The sequence below is a fragment of the Xenopus laevis genome, chromosome 3S, assembly GCF_017654675.1.
Source record: "Xenopus laevis strain J_2021 chromosome 3S, Xenopus_laevis_v10.1, whole genome shotgun sequence".
In the NCBI taxonomy this organism is placed as follows: domain Eukaryota; kingdom Metazoa; phylum Chordata; class Amphibia; order Anura; family Pipidae; genus Xenopus; species Xenopus laevis.
Window position 1 is genome coordinate 3,700,434 of NC_054376.1, and position 24,949 is coordinate 3,725,382.

At 43.9% G+C, this 24,949-nt stretch overlaps 1 protein-coding gene across 5 annotated transcripts; it reads left to right on the top strand.

Moving 5' to 3' along the window:
- Positions 1-726: 726 nt before the first annotated feature.
- On the top strand, positions 727-24,667 carry braf.S (B-Raf proto-oncogene, serine/threonine kinase S homeolog). Of its 5 annotated transcripts, none has more exons than XM_018254173.2 (20): positions 729-963; positions 3,780-3,881; positions 5,760-6,014; positions 7,133-7,236; positions 7,413-7,515; positions 11,116-11,264; positions 11,444-11,563; positions 13,588-13,744; positions 14,485-14,524; positions 14,997-15,116; positions 16,375-16,514; positions 16,613-16,730; positions 18,744-18,828; positions 19,097-19,273; positions 19,627-19,673; positions 20,195-20,313; positions 20,991-21,122; positions 21,522-21,656; positions 22,420-22,573; positions 24,044-24,667. In XM_018254173.2, exons 1-20 carry the CDS (start codon positions 838-840, stop codon positions 24,064-24,066), a joined length of 2,406 nt encoding a protein of 801 aa, XP_018109662.1. In that variant the 5' UTR covers positions 729-837; the 3' UTR covers positions 24,067-24,667.
- Positions 24,668-24,949: the final 282 nt, after the last annotated feature.

A 24,949-nucleotide genomic window follows, 5' to 3' on the forward strand; every position in this document is an offset into this window, starting at 1 on the left:
TGTTCTGTTTATACAGATAGCTAGAATCTCAGCTGCCATAAAGCAGGACAGGACTGCTGCTTACAATGGGGATCAGATAGGATCTGTGCAGCCACTGGGACAGAATGTTCTGTTATACAGATAGCTAGAATCTCAGCTGCCATAAAGCAGGACAGGACTGCTGCTTACAATGGGGATCAGATAGGATCTGTGCAGCCACTGGGACAGAATGTTCTGTTATACAGATAGCTAGAATCTCAGCTGCCATAAAGCAGGACAGGACTGCTGCTTACAATGGGGATCAGATAGGATCTGTGCAGCCACTGGGACAGAATGTTCTGTTATACAGATAGCTAGAATCTCAGCTGCCATAAAGCAGGACAGGACTGCTGCTTACAATGAGGCCCCTTAGCTGATAACAAAGTGACAGATAGAGACACTGGGGTGACAGTTGCAGATAAAGTAAAGGCTGGAGGCAGTGGGTGAGAGAAATGGAGGCGCTGGGGCAGGACTGGGAGTTACTGGACAATATAAGAAGATCACTAGTCACTCGCTGAAGGGTTTTCGCTGGAAACAAATTGGATAGATAGTCTGACGTCACGAAACCATGACGTAAGGGATGCTCCTGAGCCTGTGCACGCGCTTACTGCACCTGCACAGAAGGGTGGAGCTAATAGTCAAGGGTTCTCCCATTTCTGACGTAAATAAAGCGCCCGGCTCGCACCGTCCGTCTGCCTTCTCATTGGACAAGCCGTTGTCAGGTGCGCGCACGCTCCGAAGCCTGGGAAGACCTGGGCTGGCCGGGCGCGCGCTATAGTATCCCTGGTGCTCGCTCCCGCGCCTCCGGACCTCTTCAAGATGGCGGCGCTAAGTGGGGGATCAGCTGAGGGGCTGTCACTGCTTAACGGGGACCTGCTGGAGTCCGACACCGGGGGACTGGGCGGAGCCGGCGAGATGTCTGTGTCCGGGGGGTTTCCTGAGGAGGTGAGTCTGGGGCTTACGGTATTGAGGCCTGAGCTTTACTGATGTCTCTCCCCATAGATCTGTCTGCTCTCTGTCTGTGGCCTCAGCCTCTGCCTATTTCTGTTCTATGTCTGTGTCACTCCTGTATTGTACTGTACCCCCTACTGTAACTGATAAGGATATTAGAAGCCACTGAGGGGTTGTTCTGTGACCATATAAAGGCACAAGGCTGCAGGCTGAGTTATACAGGGAACTCTGAGTATCACTCATGTATTATAAGGGATAATGTACCCCCTACTGTAAATGATAAGGATATTAGAAGTCACTGAGGGGTTGTTCTGTGACCATATAAAGGCACAAGGTTGCAGGCTGAGTTATACAGGGAACTCTGAGTATCACTCATGTATTATAAGGGATAATGTACCCCCTACTGTAAATGATAAGGATATTAGAAGTCACTGAGGGGTTGTTCTGTGACCATATAAAGGCACAAGGCTGCAGGCTGAGTTATACAGGGAACTCTGAGTATCACTCATGTATTATAAGAGATAATGTACCCCTACTGTAAATGATAAGGATATTAGAAGTCACTGAGGGGTTGTTCTGTGACCATATAAAGGCACAAGGCTGCAGGCTGAGTTATACAGGGAACTCTGAGTATCACTCATGTATTATAAGGGATAATGTACCCCCTACTGTAAATGATAAGGATATTAGAAGTCACTGAGGGGTTGTTCTGTGACCATATAAAGACACAAGGCTGCAGGCTGAGTTATACAGGGAACTCTGAGTATCACTCATGTATCATAAGGGATAATGTACCCCCTACTGTAAATGATAAGGATATTAGAAGTCACTGGGGGGTTGTTCTGTGACCATATAAAGACACAAGGCTGCAGACTGAGTTATACAGGGAACTCTTGAGTATCACTCATGTATTATAAGGGATAATGTACCCCCTACTGTAAATGATAAGGATATTAGAAGTCACTGAGGGGTGTTCTGTGACCATATAAAGGCACAAGGCTGCAGGCTGAGTTATACAGGGAACTCTGAGTATCACTCATGTATTATAAGGGATAATGTACCCCCTACTGTAAATGATAAGGATATAAGAAGTCACTGAGGTGGTCTGAGAATCGGGAATTTAGGTTTGGGATATTTGGGGGTAATTGGCCCAGATCTGAGTTGTAGTTATTATGGAAGTGATGAACCAGATAATGAGGGGCCTAATAACTGTCATGAAAATGTTACAGTCCCAAAGTGAAATTTAAAGGGAAAGTCAACCCCAAATAACACATTCCACATTGTGTAAGAAGTAATAAGCAAGAGTTAAGCAAATTCAAGAGCAATTGTATTTTTATAAAAATAGAAATTGGAAAGTTTCTGGGAATGATTTTGATTAGGCTACTTTTTATTTTGGGGTTGACTTGCCCTTTAATGTATAGGCATGCTATAAACTATAAAGTATGTTTCCAAGCATCTGTCCAGTTTATGTTCATTCTTCCCAGTGGAGCCTTTTATCAAACGGTTAAAGGAGAAATATTGGTTGAAATGCCAATGGGGGTTCCTGGAGTAAGTGGGTGCAACATGGCAGCACCGTGTCTCTAAGAAAGTAGCCAGAGCCAGTTTTATCTTTATTACTGGCCCAGGCTACTAGGCTCAACTTATTGGCACCCTGCAGGGTTTTATCCTTTACTTCTCCTTTAACCCATACAAACAGGGTGAGAATCTATGCAGAGAGCAGCTGAACCCCCAGCATGTTGTAAGTATCACTGTTGCAAGTCCCTGATTGGTCGCTGGGATTCTTCGTAGGGGCCGCAATGAGATTTTTTTAAATATTGTTTGGGGCTTTGTTTGTTAAAGGGACCCTGTTTTTATCTCATCGCCCCCCCCCTCCATCCCCTTAGTTTTTGACAGTTAATGACATACAGCATCAGCTCTCATTATTATTATTATCATTATTATTATCATATATGTTGCTCCCTCTCCAATCCTTTCCTATCTTCCTCTTACCGGGTTTCCATTTTTGCATTTAACTAAAGCGATAGTTTGCCTTTAAATGACATTTTAGACTGAAGCTGTGATATACTGAGACAATTTGCAGTTGCTCTTGCTTTTATTTTATTTGAATTGCTTGTGGCTTTTGAATTATTTGGGTGTCCATGAGACCTTGAATAGGAGCGGCCTGATTTGGAACTTAAGGAATAAAAAAATTTAAAAAAACTATGAATCAAATACTATGAAGAATAATGACCAACCGAAAAGTTGCTGAGAATAGGCCACATTATAGCGAATTTCCTCTTTAACAAGGTTTAAGGTATTGGTTCCCAGAATGTAGGAAACTGGACCTCCCCAAGGGGGCAAAGACTTTAGCTGGAGGCGGGGGTGTAACCTTGTTATTGGCTCAGCTGAAAGTAGGGGCTCATAGTGGGGCTTGAACCCCCCAAAAAAAGTCACGAAGAACCGTGAGAATGATCCAAATCTCACGAGCATTACAGAGCATTTGTTTCTTTAGATGGGGGAAGCTTGAGAGAATCAGAAGAAGAAGGCAAATCATTTTAAAAACTGTAAAAAATAATAATGAAGACCAACTGAAAAGTTGCCTAGATATGGCCACCTTACAACATACTAAAATTTAACTGAAAGATGAACCACCCCCACTGCCTAGGGCTGTACCACTTCTCTCTCTAAATACCCTGAACCTTTTAAATAACCCGGTCCATACCATAACTATTTGCAGCAACCACGGGGGGGTTATACTGAGTATTGGCTCATATTCAGCACTTGTCTTTGTAAGGAATTCTGCTCATGTGTCTGTCTGTCTGTCTCTCCAGGTCTGGAATATCAAGCAGATGATAAAGTTAACACAAGAGCACATTGAAGCCCTGTTGGACAAATTCGGAGGCGAGCACAACCCCCCATCAATATATCTAGAGGTAATTATAGTCCTACATGAGGTCCTGAAGGTCAGTTAGGGGGAGATTTGGGGTGAGTGATTATTGGTACCCTGGGTACCCCTGGAACTATAACAGGGTGACACCCCAATGTTTCTATATATCTGTAACCTTGTTATGAGCTAAGGGGGCCCAGTCTGAAGGTCAGTTAGGGGGAGATTTGGGGTGAGTGCTTATTTGTACCCTGGGTACCCCTGGAACTATAGCAGGGTGACTGTTACCCCAATGTTTCTATATATCTGTAACCTTGTTATGAGCTAAGGGGGACAGTCTGAAGGCCAGTTAGGGGGAGATTTGGGGTGAGTGTTTATTTGTACCCTGGGTACCCCTGGAACTATAGCAGGGTGATACCCCAATGTTTCTATATATCTGTAACCTTGTTATGAGCTAAGGGGGCCCAGTCTGAAGGTCAGTTAGGGAGAGATTTGGGGTGAGTGCTTATTTGTACCCTGGGTACCCCTGGAACTATAGCAGGGTGACACCCCAATGTTTCTATATATCTGTAACCTTGTTATGAGCTAAGGGGGCCCAGTCTGAAGGTCAGTTAGGGGGAGATTTGGGGTGAGTGCTTATTTGTACCCTGGGTACCCCTGGAACTATAGCAGGGTGACACCCAATGTTTCTATATATCTGTAACCTTGTTATGAGCTAAGGGGGCCCAGTCTGAAGGTCAGTTAGGGGGAGATTTGGGGTGAGTGCTTATTTGTGCCCTGGGTACCCTGGAACTATAGCAGGGTGACACCCCAATGTTTCTATATATCTGTAACCTTGTTATGAGCTAAGGGGGCCCAGTCTGAAGGCCAGTTAGGGGGAGATTTGGGGTGAGTGTTTATTTGTACCCTGGGTACCCCTGGAACTATAGCAGGGTGACTGTTACCCCAATGTTTCTATATATCTGTAACCTTGTTATGAGCTAAGGGGGCCCAGTCTGAAGGTCAGTTAGGGGGAGATTTGGGGTGAGTGTTTATTTGTACCCTGGGTACCCTGGAACTATAGCAGGGTGACTGTTACCCAATGTTTCTATATATCTGTAACCTTGTTATGAGCTAAGGGGGCCCAGTCTGAAGGCCAGTTAGGGGGAGATTTGGGGTGAGTGCTTATTTGTACCCTGGGTACCCCTGGAACTATAGCAGGGTGACACCCCAATGTTTCTATATATCTGTAACCGTGTTATGAGCCGTATGGGACAGTTCGCTGGAAGGCCCAATACCTCTGTAGAGATGGAGGAAAAACCTCAAATCTGTTATGACACATGGTTATTCTATAAACAGCTCCCAGGGTTGATGTAAATACACACACAGCTGTTCCATATTTATCTTAAATATTTTGTCCCACGGGAGCCCCCCCTTTGTATAGTTAAGCCAAAGGTAAGTGACCCATGAGCCAATATCCCTGTGTGAGTGACTAGTATAGGGAGACATCGTTGAGTCACGGCCACTGAACTCTTGTCTGACGCAGTCGAATTGAGAGAGAAAAGCCGGGTGGCGTCGAGGAGGCCAAACAGGTTCTGCCTCATTTTTTTTTTTTTGGGCTGCTGAAAGTGCCTCATCCCACAGATTCACTGATTGGAAACTTTTTTTTTTTTATTATTATTTTTGTACCCCATCCCCCCCTCCAGCAGATTTTTCTTCTCATTTGGGTTTATAACCAGTAGGAATGTATATACAATAAAATACACCCAGAATTCTACATCACAAACACCGGATGCCTTTCCCTGGGGAATAGTCTATATGAGGCTATTCCATGGCTTCCCCAAGCTTCCATATTGCTGTCCCTATATTCTGTGATCTGTTGTGGGACTGGACTCCGTATGACTTGTGAATTGGGACTATTCTATATGACGGTGTGTTTTCCCTTTAGGCTTATGAAGAATACACCAGCAAACTGGATCTATTGCAGCAGAGGGAGCAGCAGTTACTGGAGTCTATGGGCAATGGAACCGACTCCTCTTCTTTGTCTTCAGAGCTGACTCTTTCCTCTGTCCCGTCTAATCTATCATTGGCACCTTCTACTCTCTCAGCCCTGGGGACCCCGTCCGATCCCTCTCGTATCAACCCCAAATCTCCCCAGAAACCGATCGTTCGAGTCTTTCTTCCCAACAAGCAACGCACTGTGGTAAGTCTGATACATTTGCTGCCCGGGTCATTGTGTAGAGTTGGGATCAGTGACCTGTGGATGTTGAACTTGATCTCTCCCAATCAGATTATATCCGCAGACCCCAGGCTGGCCTTCTCCTTGTGAAAGACGAACTATCGCAAATAAAATTCAATATCAGCTTCCTCATACTGAAATAAGAAACTTTCTAAATACGATCAATTAAATATTCTGTATTGTTTCTGAAATAATCAAGTTTATCTGCACTATTCCTCTCTCAGTATCTGTTTCTCTTCATTCTGTCTTCATGCAGCAGTTGGGTGTCAGATATTCACTGACAGTTACATCCAATATATCTTATAGGGGGGCTCCTTTTGCCTAGAAGATGTATTAGAGCTCACTCTATTAAACTCACCAGACATCATGTCTCTCTACATGCAGGATTTGTGCAAAAGGCAGTTATTTTGTTTGTACTGGGATCAGTTATTTGAGTGAGCTCTAATTCATCTGCTAGGAAAAGATATATTGGATCAGTGAATATCTGACACCCAACTGCCACATGAAGAGAGAATGAAGAGAAACAGATGCTGCTGAGAGAGGGATAGTCAAGATAAACTTGATTACGATGCAGAATTTTCGATTGGTTGTATTTAGAAAGTTTCTTATTTCAGTGTGATGAAGCTTATATTAAATTTTCGTGATAGTTTCCCTTTAAGTCCATCCAAGCTTCAATACTTTTCCAGCTGTGATTCTCAGAGGGCCTGGGCTGTTCTCTTCCTCATGTTCAGTAGTGGTAGGACGTAGTCTTAACTCTTTTTTTCTATTGATTTGATCTCTCTTTCTCAAACTGCTTTCCCTGGCCAGTAGACATTAAGTATAATTCCTTTTATTGCCTACTTGCCAGACCCAAGCCACCCAACCATGGGAAAGAGAACAGCACGGTACATGGAATGCAAGCTCTCTGTCGAGCACTCACTGAGTACAAGTTGGGGGTATGGGTTTGGATTCACAGCCACAGGGAGTTTCTTGTGTATAAATAGCCCCCTCTCTTATCCTGGCTGATGCCTTGTTTTATGTTTACAGATAAAGAGGAGTTTCTTATACAAGGGGGTTAACTGACAATGGTTTTTCCCTGGCAGGTACCAGCAAGGAGTGGTGTGACAGTGCGAGACAGCCTTAAGAAAGCCCTGATGATGCGAGGGTTGATCCCAGAATGCTGTGCTGTGTACAGGGTGCAGGATGGGTAAGTGTTGCCGAATCAGGACATTGAGTAATACGGTTGCACCTACACTGCCATATTGCTTTTGCTCTTCATAGTCGCAACAGTGAACGCTCTTTAGGGGGAGGGGCTTCTGCCATCTGTAGAGGCGTGGCAAGCGATATGGCCACTCCCACTCTGATCTGTATTTCCCCCTGTAGGGAGAAGAAGCCGATTGGCTGGGACACAGATATAAGCTGGATCACTGGAGAAGAGTTACACGTGGAAGTCTTGGAGAATGTGCCACTTACAACCCATAACTTTGTAGGTACAACGTCTCCATATAAATGGGTGTTTCATAATGTCGCTGTAGAGGAGTCTTCATGTTGTGGTTACGTCATGTACATATTGCATTATCGGGGGGTTCCTCGGCGCTAATAACCTTTTGAGATAATCTTATGAAAGGTGTCGAGTTTGCTAATGATCTACTAACCCGCCAGCTGGCCGGTTGTGTTCAGAATAATAGCAGTGTTTTTAAAAGAAGTGAACAAAGCTGAAAATCCTTATACGGTATGGGATCCGTTAGGCGGAAACCAGATATCCAGAAAGCTCTGTATTATGGAAAGGCTGTCTCCCATAGACACCATATTCCCCATTCCCCGAGCATTCTGGATAACAGGTCAAATACCTGTAATAGGTTTTATTTCCGTGCAGGTAAATGAATTGGGAACGCTGCACATTCCAAATCTAAACATAAAGAAACATGGATCAAATTTGTATTGAAGAAAAGGGAATATTAGGCTGTTCCAAAAATATCAGTCCCTTCATTCCTCTTTCCCAACTCTGGATCAAGTGAAAGATGTTCCGAGCTGTTGTTTTCCTTTGAATGACTGAACTAATATTGAGTTGTATAACAGTGTTTGTGCTGCACATCTGTGTTGTATGGACTCCACCAACTTCCAACAACCTCTTCCACAATTCCAAATACATTTCTTGCTTTTGCCTCACACCCAATGTCACCCCACAAGTTTTCTATTGGATTGGGGGGACTGGGCCACTCCATAACGTCAATCTTTGCTGGTTTACTGTGAGTTTGGGGTCGTTGTCTTGTTGAACCCCCATTTCAAGGGCATTTCCTCTTGGACATAAGGCAACATGAGCTCTTCAAGTATTTGGAATGAAACTGATCCATGATCCCTGGTATAAAGGGATAAATAAACCCAACACCAGAGTATGAGAAACACCCCCATATCATGATGCTTGTGCCCCCGGCTTCACTCTGTACTGGGGATTCAATTCAGTGTTTGGGGGCGTCTGACAAACTGTATGTGGCCCCTACACCCAAAAAGAACAATCTTGCGTTCATCCTTCCATAAAATGTTGCACCATATCTCTTTAGACCAGTCAGTGTGTTCTTTGGCAAATTGTAAGCTCTTCAGCACATGTCTTTTTATCAACAATGGGACTGTGCAGGGGCTTCTTGCCGATAGCTTGGCTTCACATTGTAACCGTATCACAGGTAACTTTACTCCTTCTTTCATATTCCTGATCATTGGCCGAGTTTTTGCAATTTTGGCTATTCTTCTATCCATTCCAATGGTCGTTTTCCCTTTTCTTACACGTCTTTTAGGTATTGGTGCCATTTAAAAGCATTTGAGATCATTTTAGCTGAGCAGACGGAGTCATTTTCTGCTCTTATTTATATGTTTTCCCCTCTCCAATCAACTTTTTAATCAAAGTCCGCTGTTCTTCTGAACAATGTGTGGAAGGAGCCATTTGAGTCCTAATATCAGAGAGAAATACACTATAACCAGCAGCACAACATTTGCTTCTTCCTTCCTTAAATAAGGGCTCAAATTGACTCCTGATTTTTTCCTAGAATTAATGAGCTCACTAATTGAATCCCCAAACTGCTATTATTTGGAACAAGCTGTGGAATTATGTGGAACACTGCTATTATTTGGAACAAGCTATTATTATGGGGAACACTGCTATTATTGGGAACAAGCTATTATTATGGGGAACACTGCTATTATTGGGAACAAGCTATTGTTATGGGGAACACTGCGATTATTTGGAACAAGCTATTATTATGGGGAACACTGCTATTATTTGGAACAAGCTATTATTATGGGGAGCACTGCTATTATTTGGAACAAGCTATTATTATGGGGAACACTGCTATTATTGGGAACAAGCTATTGTTATGGGGAACACTGCGATTATTTGGAACAAGCTATTATTATGGGGAACACTGCTATTATTTGGAACAAGCTATTATTATGGGGAACACTGCTATTATTTGGAACAAGCTATTATTTTGGGGAACACTGCTATTATTTGGAACAAGCTATTATTATGGGGGACACTGCTATTATTTGGAACAAGCTATTATTATGGGGAACACTGCGATTATTTGGAACAAGCTATTATTATGGGGAACACTGCTATTATTTGGAACAAGCTATTATTATGGGGAACACTGCTATTATTTGGAACAAGCTATTATTATGGGGAACACTGCTATTATTTGGAACAAGCTATTATTATGGGGAACACTGCTATTATTTGGAACAAGCTATTATTATGGGGAACACTGCGATTATTTGGAACAAGCTATTATTATGGGGAACACTGTTATTATTTGGAACAAGCTATTATTATGGGGAACACTGCTATTATTTGGAACAAGCTATTATTATGGGGAACACTGCGATTATTTGGAACAAGCTATTATTATGGGGAACACTGCTATTATTTGGAACAAGCTATTATTATGGGGAACACTGCTATTATTTGGAACAAGCTATTATTATGGGGAACACTGCGATTATTTGGAACAAGCTATTATTATGGGGAACACTGTTATTATTTGGAACAAGCTATTATTATGGGGAACACTGCTATTATTTGGAACAAGCTATTATTATGGGGAACACTGCGATTATTTGGAACAAGCTATTATTATGGGGAACACTGTTATTATTTGGAACAAGCTATTATTATGGGGAACACTGTTATTATTTGGAACAAGCTATTATTATGGGGAACACTGCGATTATTTGGAACAAGCTATTATTATGGGGAACACTGCGATTATTTGGAACAAGCTATTATTATGGGGAACAAGCTATTATTATGGGGGAACACTGCGATTATTTGGAACAAGCTATTATTATGGGGAACACTGCTATTATTTGGAACAAGCTATTATTATGGGGAACACTGCTATTATTTGGAACAAGCTATTATTATGGGGAACACTGCTATTATTTGGAACAAGCTATTATTATGGGGAACCCTGCGATTATTTGGAACAAGCTATTATTATGGGGAACACTGTTATTATTTGGAACAAGCTATTATTATGGGGAACACTGCTATTATTTGGAACAAGCTATTATTATGGGGAACACTGCTATTATTTGGAACAAGCTATTATTATGGGGAACACTGCGATTATTTGGAACAAGCTATTATTATGGGGAACACTGTTATTATTTGGAACAAGCTATTATTATGGGGGACACTGTTATTATTTGGAACAAGCTATTATTATGGGGAACACTGCTATTATTTGGAACAAGCTATTATTATGGGGAACACTGCTATTATTTGGAACAATGAATGATTCAATGACACAGGATCAGTAAACATGACATGACTGTTGGGTCTGTTGGTTACTATAACTCTACTACACCCACTAGTAAATGATTTGCCAAGTGGAAATCTAATTTGTACCAGAAGCAATGACTGATCAGGTGAGTGATGTGGGACATGTATTATTCTGAACACAACTCTGCACAGACCCCAGGAGGCAAACGTGTGGCAGCTCATTATTAATTTTATTCTTGTATATTATTGACGTCTGTACAAAATGGCAGTCCTAGGCCGTGCCAGTAAATTCGTTTTTGTGTTAAACAGGTCCGGAAAACCTTCTTCACGTTGGCTTTCTGTGACTTCTGCCGGAAGCTGCTATTCCAGGGCTTTCGCTGCCAGACGTGTTGCTACAAGTTCCACCAGCGCTGCAGCACCGAGGTGCCTCTCATGTGTGTCAACTACGACCGTCTAGAGTAAGTTCTTACAGCAGTCAAATCCCCCGTTAATGTCTCGTAGTGATCAGCCTCAAGCAACTGCACTTTATTTGGACTAGACATCTCTGTGGAACAATAAATCGTTATAATTCCATGTATTTCCCTCCCCTCGGGTTACGATGCTAATTCTTTCTTTCCCTTTGTTTCCGACCTGACAGTTTGCTGTTTGTCTCCAAGTTCTTTGAACATCACCCGATATCTCAGGAGGAAGCTCCTTTTGAAGAGTTTGTCCCGGCTGTTGAATCGTCGACTCCTCCGCCCCCTCCAGATGCCACAGGGTAATGTTCTAGCTCTGAAGTTCCGTATCCGTGTGCCGGCTCCCCACATCCGTCTATTGCCCCAGCTCTATATGTGCGACCTCAGCCCAAGGCCCCTCAGGGGATCCAGACTTCTAAACGGGGGAAGATATTATTGGCACGGCTTGAAAGCAAAGCTGCACTTTGTAACATGCACTTGTATACATGGAATTTCCTTTTAAAGGGGAGATTTACCCAAACAAAAAGGCATATGTGAATATAATTGCTGTTGCTGTTTCTATACGTCTGGCTGATTATACTCCCTCCTCTGCTGGAACGAACTTCTTTAAAGGGATACTGTCATGGGAAAAACATTTTTTTCAAAATGAATCAGTTAATAGTGCTGCTCTAGCAGAATTCTGCACTGAATCCATTTCTCAAAAGAGCAAACAGATTTTTTTATATTCAATTTTGAAATCTGACATGGGGCTAGACATATTGTCAATTTCCCAGCTGCCCCCAGTCATGTGACTTGTGCTCTGATAAACTTCAATCACTCTTTACTGCTGTACTGCAAGTTGGAGTGATATCATCCCCCTCCCTTTTCCCCCCCAGCAGCCAAACAAAAGAACAATGGGAAGGTAACCAGATAGCAGCTCCCTAACACAAGATAACAGCTGCCTGGTAGATCTAAGAACAACACTCAATGGTAAAATCCAGGTCCCACTGAGACACATTCAGTTACATTGAGAAGGAAAACCAGCAGCCTGCCAGAAAGCATTTCTCTCCTAAAGTGCAGGCACAAGTCACATGACCAGGGGCAGCTGGGAAATTGACAAAATGTCTAGCCCCATGTCAGATTTCAAAATTGAATATAAAAAAATCTGTTTTCCCATTTGAGAAATGGGTTTCAGTGCAGAATTCTGCTGGAGCAGCACTATTAACTGATGCGTTTTGAAAAAAAACATGTTTTCCGATGACAGGATCCCTTTAAGTATAAGTAAATATAGTGATTGTAAAATTTGAGTGCTATTCTATTTATTTTCTTTTTATTCCAAGATATTAAGGGATACATGTGCTGTTAATATGAATGAATTTTGTTCCAACAGCGCCACCTGCTGGTCAGTTTCTGACCAGTCTGACCACCAAGTAGTCAAGGAAGTTGTCAGGAGAAAGAAAGAGGCTGATGTTCTTCTGCTTAGGAAAGATTTGAGAAAGGTTTCTAATTGTTTTCCTAAGCAGAAGAACATCAGAGTCAAGTTTATATTCACTATTCCTCTCTTGGCATCTGTTTCTCTTCATTCTCTCTTCATGCAGCAGTTGGGTGTCAGATATTCACTGACATTTAGATCCAATATATCTTATAGGGGGGCTCCTTTTGCCTAGAAGATGTATTAGAGCTCACTCTATTAAACTCACCTGACATCATGTCTCTCTACATGCAGGATTTGTGCAAAAGGCAGTTATTTTGTTGTTATTTGAGTGAACTCTAATACATCTGCTATGAAAGGAAGCCTCCCTATAAGATATATTGGATCATTCATTTGACACCCAACTGCTGCATGAAGACAGAATGAAGAGAAACAGATGCTGAGAGAGGGATAGTGACTATAAATTTGATTATTTCAGAAACAATGCAGAATTGTTCTTGATTGTATTTAGAAAGTTTCTTCAGTATGATGAAGCTTATATTCAATTTTCATTTTTGCAATAGTTTCCCTTTAAACTGCAATTCCCAGAATCCATTTCAAGAGGGTTGTCTTGGATTGATGGGAAAACTAGCTTAATTTTGTCATACAGGGAGCAGAGGAGTATGAATAAATGATTCTTCTATTGGCCCTCCAGCTTTTAACTACAACTCCCAGCATTTCCTATTGACGGAACATCACTTTAGGGGACCCTCTACTTGCCTTCTGCAGGGCCAGGCACATGGTCTTCCAAATGCTGTAAAACTACAGCTCCCAGCATCAAAGGAACTGTCCAACAGATACTGACCTCCTGCTATACAATCATTAAGTGTTGTGCCAATTGCTGAATTAAGTAACCCTCCGGCCTTGCTTTTCCAGCCCTCCCAGTCTACCAAGTACTTCTCCTTCCAAGTCCATCCCGATACCCCAGCCGCTCCGACCTGACGAGGACCACAGGAACCAGTTTGGCCAGAGGGATCGATCGTCCTCTGCACCGAACGTGCACATAAACACCATCGAACCCGTCAATATCGACGTAAGAGCCCTGTGTTTACTCTTGACCGTTTACTTCTGTTTTGCACTTGATAGGAGCAATAGAGGAGTAACTCTAGATATACTATAGATATACTCATGGCACTGGCCAGCCCAGTCCTTGACATTTGCTTCTGTTTTGCACTTGATAGAAGCAATAGAGGAGTAACTCTAGATATACTATAGATATACTCATGGCACAGGCCAGCCCAGTCCTTGACATTTGCTTCTGTTTTGCACTTGATAGAAGCAATAGAGGAGTGACTCTAGATATACTTTAGATACTGTATACTCATGGCACAGGCCAGCCCAGTCCTTGACATTGACTTCTGTTTTGCACTTGATAGGAGCAATAGAGGAGTGACTCTAGATATACTATAGATATACTCATGGCACTGGCCAGCCCAGTCCTTCTCATCTACCTACAGGGCACGGATGCGTTTATCAACTTACACATCTGAATGACACTCGGGGCGCAAGTAGGTGGGCAACACTTTCTCCATCCATCCCTCATGAATAAAGTGCTTGTGAAAGCAGGCAGCTCTGTATTCATGGGGAGGCAAGAGATTTCTGCTCTGAAACAGGCTGGAGAGACCTGCAGTAGTCAAAGCTGAAAGGCCGGGTGCAAAGGGCAAAACTGTCAGATTCTGCTCTGTGCTGCGCAAACTACCCCTATAATCGCTTTTTGGTTTTATCCTGCTTAAAGGCAGACGATGCAGTAACATAAAGTGTTTTGTGTTGTAGGACTTGATTCGAGACCAGGGCCTCCAGCGCAGCGAGGGAGGTGAGTAGCCCTGCCTGTATATAATCACTGTATTCTCACTTGAGTTTGGGGTTCCTATGCCCCCCCAGGACTTTCTCCCTTTATTTAGAATGTTGCCTCTCCTATGTGTTTGACCAATAACTAGTCATGTATAATGCCTGCCATGTGCTTTGGGGATCCATCTCATGTATAGCATTGAATTCATATAAGAAGATCACCCCCTTATCATATATTCAGGGCCTGCTAATAGCCAGCTATATGCTCCCCCGGCTTTTTCCTAATCGCTGAAATATCTGCTAAATTGATCTTCAACTGCATTTCCCCTTTAAAAATCAATGTTTGTTTATGGGAATATATTTTGCAAATTCTGATCTTGTTGATTCTGCCTCCCCTCCGACTCAATTTTTTTGTTCCTCTCCACTTTCCTAATCTCTCACCCCAATAATCCCCCCAACCCAATTTTTTTGATTTCTTGCCTGTGTTTTTCCCGCAGCCCCCTCAGTCCAGCCGACGCGCTGCCATCGGAAATACCACTCGCGGGACCCCAGCCCACTCCTTCATACTCTCCCCAGTGAAATAGTCTTTGATTTTGAATCTGATCCTGTTTGCAGAGGTAGTTGGGCTGTTTTATTTCTTCCTTCCCCCCCCCCCCCCCCCCGCAAATGATCTGGTCACTGGTAGTGACTAAATCTACACATATATATCTGTATATGCCTCTGCTTATAGGAAGTGTGCAAAATACAGATATCCCACTGAGGGAGGGGTCACTCGTGCACTCGGCCTTTCCACTCCTGCAATCTCATGGATGGAACCTGCCACTTTGTGTTTCTAACACTTCATGTTAATGTGCATGCGACTGCTTGGTGTGGGGTTTGTGGGTCTTATGTCTTGCGGTCTTCCTTTAATCTAGGGGTCATTAGCCTGTAGGTCAGGACCCCAAAAATCTACTTGGGATTGGTTGGGCTACCATGGTCCCATTTAATATAGTACTGTAAAATTTTTATAGTTGTTCCCTCCTATAACCAATTACTGGGAAGATTAGTGGCACTTCTAATTCAGCACCAACCGGAGCTACAGTTGAGATTTGCTTGTACAGTGGAATACACCACAATTACCCTGCTAAAGTTCCAGGGGTACCCAGGGCACAAATAAACACTCACCCCAAATCTCCCCCTAACTGACCTTCAGACTGGGCTCCCATAGCTCATAACAAGGTTACAGATATATAGAAACATTGGGGTGTCACCCTGTTATAGTTCCAGGGGTACCCAGGGTACAAATAAGCACTCACCCCAAATCTCCCCCTAACTGACCTTCAGACTGGGCCCCCTTAGCTCATAACAAGGTTACAGATATATAGAAACATTGGGGTGTCACCCTGCTATAGTTCCAGGGGTACCCAGGGCACAAATAAGCACTCACCCCAAATCTCCCCCTAACTGACCTTCAGACTTGGGCCTCTTAGCTCATAACAAGGTTACAGATATATAGAAACTACCCATAGGTCCAGGGCACAAATAAACACTTGCTTGGTCCTTCCATTCACTATTTAAGAACACTCCCCATCAAAGGGACCAGGTGCATGCTGGGAGTACAGGGAATTGGCATTCAGTCTAAACTGGTTGGTCAGGAACAACATTTTCCTGTTCTGAGGGAGAACCAGTCCTGGCCAATCAGAATAAAGCTATTTAGTGTTGATAGGCTTTCGGGAACCTTGAGTGGTTCATAGTCTGATGCATTTGCTTTACACACACACAGTAGAATAAATGATTTTCATTTTATGACACAAGTGAGGGTGATTTCTAGACTTATTCAGTTTAAAAGAAAATAAACCTTATGGACAGGCCTCAATTATATCTGCTTGGAATTAGGTTCAACTCCCGGCTTATCGGCGACCCCTCCTGCCTCCCTCCCTGGCTCCCTCACCAACGTCAAGGCCCTACAGAAATCCCCAGGCCAGCAAAGAGAGCGCAAGTCCTCCTCGTCCTCATCGGAAGACCGGAGTCGGATGGTAAGCTTCTGGGAACATTTCCCACCCTGTGGCCGTTGTGTATTGTAATAACTAAAGCGCCCGGATGTTCTAAACGACCCCATCAAACTGTGTTACAGAAAACGCTTGGACGTCGCGACTCCAGTGACGACTGGGAAATTCCCGATGGGCAAATCACAGTTGGGCAGAGAATAGGTTCTGGATCATTTGGGACCGTATATAAGGGAAAGTGGCATGGTAATTGTTTTAAATTTCTCTTTGGTTCTCCTGACCCCATTGGCCACATGATCGCAACACTTAAAGGTGGGGTAATACAATGTCCTCCTGTCATGGGGGCTGCTGAACTTTATCTGAAGCAAGAGGGATGGTTGAACCTTGCCCCAAGCTGCAATATCCTGGGGTATTTGTCAAATAAGTTAACTAAAGGCAGATGTCCAGAGCCAGGAGGTGTGATAGACCCTACTACTTGCCACGGTTTCAGTTTATTTGCCTCCATGGGGTTTAGCTGAGGTCTATACCAAAAGAATAGGTCCTCCCAGATACTGTGTTCTGTTCGGGTGACTGGAAGAGCATTTGAGAAGAGCCAGGAAGAGGTGATAAACTGGACCCGTGACAAGATTTGGGTCTATCACCTCAAATGCTCTTCCAGTCACCCAAATAGAACGCCCTATCTGGGAGTAACTTTTTTTGGTTTAGACCTCGGATAAACCCCATGGAGGCAAATAAACTGGACCCGTGACAAGATCTTAGGTCTATTTGCCACTATGGGGTTTAGCTATGGTCTATACCAAAAAAAGGTACTCCCAGATAGGGCATTCTATTTGGGTGACTGGAAGGGCATTTGAGAAGAGCCAGGAGGAGGTGGGTCTGTAGGAGCCCTGGTGTAACGGTACGGGCTCTGGAGTTGGCTGCAGTGGGTCTGTAGGGGATGTTTTAGGAGCTATTAGTCTTTGAAGGCCGTGTGATAGGGGACACTCAGCGTCCATAAGGCCCTCTGACTGGAAAGAACCATCAAGACCAGCGAGGAGAAGTCCTCCTGCAGTGTTGGAACCTTGGGATGCTGGTGAAGGGATGTGGCCAGTCAAACTACAGAGACCCATGGATATGGGCCCAACCCTAGGGATAACTGACTTGTACCCTTAGCGATTACAAGAAAGGAGTCTCATTGTGTTAGCCGTGATAGGTGATATAAACTTCATGACCAGCTCTGAAGTGACTACTGTGACACTGGACTATTTTTTTTTTTTTTGGAGCTTGGAAGATTCCAGAGATGGAGTAGTAGATCTCTGGATTGACTAACATTACCCCTATTAAGTGGTGGGAGACCTTGGTGGACAGTGAAGTGGTGGTAGGACATTCTGCTGTCTCGAGGGGATTCAGTGATTCTTAGCATGAATTCTTGAGTTGGAAGGACTCTTGTTGGCTGATGTGGATCCCAATTATTGGGTACTGCTGTTGGCAACAGAGGAGATCCAATAATCCTCTCAAATAGGCCAACCGTAGCGAGCCAATGATCTCATTGCTGAAGTGAAAGCTTTTACTATTGAGGCCATAGTCCATCCTACTCGGATAAGTATCTGTCATGGTGAGTTGGCATCAGGTGCAACCGCTTTTCTAGAACAGCTGTTTAGTTAACAGGCATGGATGCCCAGAGGTGGGTACGGCCTTAGGGCATCTACACCCGGAATAATGAGTGGGGTGGTTTCACCCATGCTGCAGATCGCCCAAGAGGGACTGGCATGGTTCCCCCAAGTGTTAGTGCTCAGCTCTAAGACAAAAAGGGGAACTAAACTGTTACCATATCCAGGTCTGGACTGATATGTGGTGGTTGGTCAACCTCACCTGTCTAGTAGCAAGATCAGGCTTCTTCCTTGAGAACTTTTCTTTCCACTCCGGCTGTCACCTATGTAAGGGAAGATACTTCTGTACAGACAGGTAGGGACTCTAATTAGAGTAGTTGCCCCATTAGTCAAATCGTCTGTCCCAGAACTGGTCATCAATGATGTGGAGGAACCAGAGACTGGCCAGAAGTACCCCTTTCCTCCTGAAGTGCCTTCATAGGCATTCCCAGTGGGGCTAATAGAAGAATTTGGGGTGGGTCCAGGTCAGGCTCAGCTTTGAGTTTACTTCCCCTTTAATATTTTTAGTTAAAAGCAGTACTGCCATTGTATTAACAAAATCCAACTGTATTTGCTTCTATCACTTTATCTCCGGCTCATTCATTGATGATCTCCCTTGTGACTCCTTCAGGGGACGTAGCAGTGAAAATGTTGAATGTAACGGCTCCAACGCCTCAGCAGCTACAGGCCTTCAAAAATGAAGTAGGAGTCCTCAGGTAAGTGCATTTAACCTAGGAGTAGAACACAATGTTCCAGCTTCCAGGGACTATGGATTAGCGGAGGGGGTCATCTTGGCACCCATTGTGGAGACCAGTTTGGAGCAGCCACATTCCTGTAGCCTTTAGCAGATTGCTTCTTTCAGTTGGAACAAGGCTTTTAATAAAATTAGCGGGGTTGATGTTGGCCATATTGGTTCTGATAATGTGTAGGGGGAATCTGAGGCTCTTTAAAGGGAAAGTTGATTTGTGTTCTCTCTTGATCCAGAAAAACGCGACACGTGAACATTCTGCTTTTCATGGGCTACTCCACGAAGCCCCAACTGGTAATAGTGACCCAGTGGTGCGAGGGCTCCAGTCTTTATCACCATCTGCACATCATCGAGACCAAATTTGAGATGATTAAGCTTATCGACATTGCAAGACAGACCGCACAGGGCATGGAGTACGTACTCCGATCTTTTTCTACTCTGTACCAGGAATGAGAGACTCTAGCTGGAGATTGTAGGGAGGACCTCTTAGCCTTATCTCTTGCATGATCGCCAACACTTGGGTGGCCAATTCATAGGCATGAGGAAATGATGGGCCCTAATAAAGAAGCTACCCCAGTCCCACCCCTTGGCACAGCAGGAGTCTCCACTTAGATCATTTCCACTGGGCACCCTGATATTGTAGGGGGCAGCAGCATGACAAAAACTTGAGTGTGCTTCCTTGACATTGCCTCCAGAAGAAGGTATGTTATCCTTTTTTGTTGTCTTGATGGATAATTCATGTTTTTTGTATGATCTCCCCTTACAGCTATTTGCACGCAAAGTCCATCATTCACAGAGATCTGAAGAGCAATAGTATCCTTCCATGTGCCAAACCCTAAGTCTGTTCCTATGGTTTTTCTTTCTTCTGCCTGTGAACTGAACCCTGCCCTCTGAGTGGAGTGAAATTGGGGTTTCTTGTCTGGGAATGGGAACCCCATCTATGGTTCAACCAGGATCTGTAGTAAATACAAGGCAAAACGATTTATACGGAGCACCCCGGTGAAATTACTCAGTGTGCTACACGTGAAAACTGCTCCAGATAGCATCAATCAAAGTTCATCTGCAAAGCATGGGGCACCATGTAGAGTATTTTATGTAAATACTGGATTTTACATAAAATACTCTACTCTACGTGGTGCTCCATGCTTTGCAGATGATCCAGGATCTGTAGAAAAGTGCTGCAATAGAACCGTAGCCCCACCTTCTGGAGGGAATGGATCATTGCAGCGCCAAGGGACCACGCCCACAGGCTGGTTCTCTGTATGTATGCACGACCCTAGGGCTTCTCTTTCTCCTCTGCTGGGATTGGTTGTTTTCTTTAACCCCCTGCTCAGATATATTCCTTCATGAAGATCTGACGGTAAAGATTGGTGACTTTGGCCTGGCAACAGTGAAGTCCCGATGGAGTGGGTCTCATCAATTTGAGCAGTTATCTGGCTCCATTCTGTGGATGGTAAGTTCCTCAGCCCCCCGTGGATTTCATTATCATGGGGAGGGCATTATTATGCACATTAGCTTTTCCATTTAAAGGGGAAATTCAGGATAAGCAAACCTTTAAAATAAGTGAATGTAAAATTGATCAGAATGCTAGTCTAAGCACTTTTGTCATTTACATTCATTATTTATTTTCTTTTTATTTCAAGATATTAAGGGATACATGTGCTGTTAATATGAATGAATTTTGTTCCAACAGCGCCACCTGCTGGTCAGTTTCTGACCAGTCTGACCACCAAGTAGTCAAGGAAGTTGTCAGGAGAAAGAAAGAGGCTGCTCTGATGTTCTTCTGCTTAGGAAAACAATTAGAAACCTTTCTCAAATCTTTCCTAAACAGAAGAACATCAGAGCAGCCTCTTTCTTTCTCCTGACAACTTCCTTGACTACTTGGTGGTCAGACTGGTGGGAAACTGACCAGCAGGTGGCGCTGTTGGAACAAAATTCATTCATATTAACAGCACATGTGTCCCTTAATATCTTGGAATAGAAAGAAAATAAATAATGAATGTAAATGACAAAAGTGCTTAGACTAGCCCCCTCATCAATTCTACATTCACTTGTTTTCAAAGTTTACTTCTCCTTTAATACTGTGTGCTCTAAGCATCTTTTCAGTTGGTCACTACTATCTCTTTATAGGCTCCCGAGGTCATTCGGATGCAAGATAACAACCCGTATAGCTTTCAGTCCGATGTCTACGCCTTTGGCATTGTTCTGTATGAATTAATGACAGGGCAGTTGCCCTACTCGAACATCAACAACAGAGACCAGGTATTTACAGATTAATTTGAAGGCATGTGTTGAGGGAATTCGATATAGGAGTGTTGTGAAGGTTCACATGGGGCACACAAGTGCATTCCAGCAGTGTGCATTAATAAAGTCTCCAAGGCTGCAAATTGCAGCACTAGTCCAACCTCTTGGACTGTTCTCTTTCCCTTGGTCAAGCAAAGGTAAAGGAGTGACCATGGGAAAGAGAGCAGCAAGTACAAAGTGTCAGGCAGGTATACCAGGTTCCAGGATATCAACCACATTAGTTAAACGTGTAAACTTAGAGTGACTGGGCCTGCTTTGGGGTTATGGCTTGAACATTTGAGCGTTGTTGGTTTTTTGCTGTTGAACCACTGCAGTATTAGGGGTTCATTTGGCTGCCCCCTTCCTCTTCTTTTTAAGATCATATTTATGGTTGGGAGAGGCTACTTAGCTCCAGAACTCAGCAAAGTTAGGAGTAATTGCCCCAAAGCAATGAAGCGGTTAATGGCAGACTGTCTGAAGAAGAAGAGAGATGAACGGCCCCTATTCCCACAGGTGAGTGAATGATCCTGAATAGCCCAGAATTGGCTTATCAAAAGTGCCCATTGCCATACCTGGCGTTCTAGCCACACAGAGTAGGGCTTTGTAGAAATCTGTGATCTTAAAGTACAAGCTCCTCCTTCATTCCTCACTTCCTGCTCTACTGTCAGCAGAACAACCAGCTCCTCCTTCATTCCCTCCTTCATTCCTCACTTCCTGCTCTACTGTCAGCAGAACAACAAGCTCCTCCTTCATTCCTCCCTTCCCGTTCTACTGTCAACAGAACAACAAGCTCCTCCTTCATTCCTCCCTTCCCGTTCTACTGTCAACAGAACAACAAGCTCCTCCTTCATTCCTCCCTTCCCGTTCTACTTTCAGCAGAACAACAAGCTCCTCCTTCATTCCTCACTTCCCGCTCTACTATCAACAGAACAAGCTCCTCCTTCATTCCTCACTTCCCGCTCTGTCAGCAGAACAACAAGCACCTCCTTCATTCCTCACTTCCCTCTCTACTGTCAGCAGAGCAACAAGCTCCTCCTTTATTCCTCACTTCCCTCTCTACTGTCAGCAGAACAACAAGCTCCTCCTTCATTTCTCACTTCCTGCTCTACTGTCAGCAGAGCAACAGCTCCTCCTTCATTCCGCCTGCTGTAAGGAAAATGGCTTGCTCCCAATAAAAATAATATTAAAGCCCTAAATTCCCAGTGAGCGAGTTGAATTCCTTTGGTGCTCAACCTGTGGCCCTAAACTGACATGTGAATGTCTCTGTTTTGCTTAGATTCTCGCCTCCATTGAACTACTGGCCCGGTCACTGCCAAAAATCCACCGCAGTGCGTCAGAGCCGTCCTTGAACCGCGCCGGATTCCAGACAGAAGACTTCAGCCTGTACACGTGTGCTTCTCCCAAAACTCCTATCCAGGGTGGAGGTTATGGTGGGTTTGTTATCCGGGCCCTGTGATCATGTGCTCCGCCCCCGCCTGCTGTCCCCGCCCCTGCGTCTCTTGTGAGCACTTCATTCCCTGCTGGCAGGAGTCTGTATCTGTTGCACTTGTGTACGGAGTTCCCTCTGTCTGTAATGTGTCCCCGTGTCTGTACATATATATAATATATATAATATATACCCCACTTACTGTTACAAGGGCTGCACTTCTGCTTTTCTTTAGCGGATTTTGTTTGTATCTGTGATTTTTGTTAAAGGGATACTGTCCGCTCCAAACTCGCCTTGTGATATGTTATTAATTATATTGCTGCATGGGATTAAATACTGATGTGTTCCGAGATGATTTTTTAATAATATATTTTAAACATTTTTATTTATTTCTTTGCTTCACAAAACGTCCTTTTTCTTAAAGCTGGTGCCTATTTTCCCCAATTTTTTTTTTTTAAATGAATACACCAGTAGTACTGGGTGGCTTTCTGCTTCCTGTCTCTGTATCTGCAGATTTTCTAAATTAACATCCCATTTCTGATCAACCACTTAATTAAAGGCCCAAAATCCTTCAGTGATGTAAGCAGTTCTGGTGAAATAGGATCTGTGCAGCCACTGGGACAGAATGTTCTGTTATACAGATAGCTAGAATCTCAGCTGCCATAAAGCAGGACAGGACTGCTGCTTACAATGGGGATCAGATAGGATCTGTGCAGCCACTGGGACAGAATGTTCTGTTATACAGAGAGCTAGAATCTCAGCTGCCATAAAGCAGGGCAGGACTGTTGCTTCCAATGGGACAGAATGCACTAGAACCTGGAGGGAGGTGGGGAAAGGGGTAATATTCCATTTTCTATCTATGAGTAGCAGAATTACAGTTCTTTGCCAACCTCTCCTCCTGGTGACAGTATCCCTTTAATTATCAAGGGCAAGTTTATTAGGGATATTATTTGCTATTACAGAATTTCTCCCCCCGTTTCCCGCATGAGCAATCGATGTTCCCTTTGTGTTGCCGTGAATCGTCGTACCTTCCCTTCAGCCTTGTGTTTTTCGAGTCATTGCAGCTTCCGCCTATGGGATTGGGCAAAAGTCGTTCTCAGTCCTCTCCTATAGGGGAACTAAAGCCTGAAAATAAATTTGGCTAGAAACTGTATATTATATTTACTGTACTTACTGTAGCAGCTCAGAGGTACAGTAATGATCCAGTTGCCTCCCAGCAGCTCCGGATCTATTGTGAGTCAGAGGCACTGCACATGCTCAGTGGAGTCCCGGCAGCTGCTCAGAATCTAAGCTCAGGGGTCGGGTGCAAATTATGAAGCAGAGATAGAAATAGACTGTTCCATATAAGATACACTTTGCATGTGTGAAATCCTTCCCTTTTCCCAGTGGAGGGCGCCGTGCGTTCCCCCAATACGAGACTGACTGTATAAATAAATGTGATTCTCTTGTCCCCCCCCCCCCATCCCTTCTGCAGGAGAATTTACAGCCTTCAAGTAACTGCACGGCCACCGCGAACCCCTCTGTCCCTCCTTAAGTCTTGTGTTCCTCTAGTTTCTTAGCACTGGAAGTAAATACAGAAAGGAGCAGATAAAGGGAAGCGGCAACCGACCACCAGAGAAGGAGGGGAGGGATAAGGGACCGACCCAACGCTCTACATTTCCACCATTTCCCCTTGGAATTGACCCAACTCTGCTCAGTCACCGGCATGGAGCGGGAATGGCCTTTTATGGAAATAGATGGGGCTTTTATTCCTCGGACTAATCAGGGGCTTTCCTTCTGTGCGGAACCACCAATCAGCATGGGAAGAGCTGCTCCAATCATTTTATTCTTTTTTTTGGACTAATTTCTGGCAAATAAAATGCTGGATCTCCTTGGTTACAGACCCAAATATCCGGTCCCTAATACTCTTGGCACAGGGTGAGTCCGGTTTGTAATCCCGGGTCCCTGTTTGTGGCCAGACTACAAATCCAATGGTTATATGATGAAGAATGTTGGGTTTACGGTTGCCATCTTTGCTGGTTTGAAAAAATGGACATAGGGGTGGGGATGTTTTCGGGGGTGAAGCTTTTGATGTCAGTTTTGACCCGTAGACAAAACCCAACGATAATTGGGTTGTAGTCTGGCAACATCTGGGGACCTAAGATTAAAGGATAAGTAAACCTTGAAAATAAGTGTAAAATTGCCTGCCATTTCTGGAAGGGGTTATTGCAAAATAGATATTGATTGCTTTGTCGCTCTTCTGCTTCTCCCCTGCTGTAGAATAGCGCCCGTCCGGAGCACACCAGAAAAACTCCAACAAATGCCAGGGTCTTTGTTGTTTCTTAAAGGATAAGTAAACCTTTAAAATAAGTGAATGTAAAATTGATGAGAGTGCTATTCT

What these genes read in the sequence shown, in the direction of transcription:
- braf.S (XM_018254172.2), top strand. Translation starts at nt 838, where the DNA reads ATGGCGGCGCTAAGTGGGGGATCAGCTGAGGGGCTGTCACTGCTTAAC. An exon ending in GTGTACAGGGTGCAGGATGG is followed by an intron (nt 7,237 to 7,412) that starts GTAAGTGTTGCC and finishes TTCCCCCTGTAG; the next exon opens with GGAGAAGAAGCCGATTGGCT. An exon ending in CACTTACAACCCATAACTTT is followed by an intron (nt 7,516 to 11,115) that starts GTAGGTACAACG and finishes TGTGTTAAACAG; the next exon opens with GTCCGGAAAACCTTCTTCAC.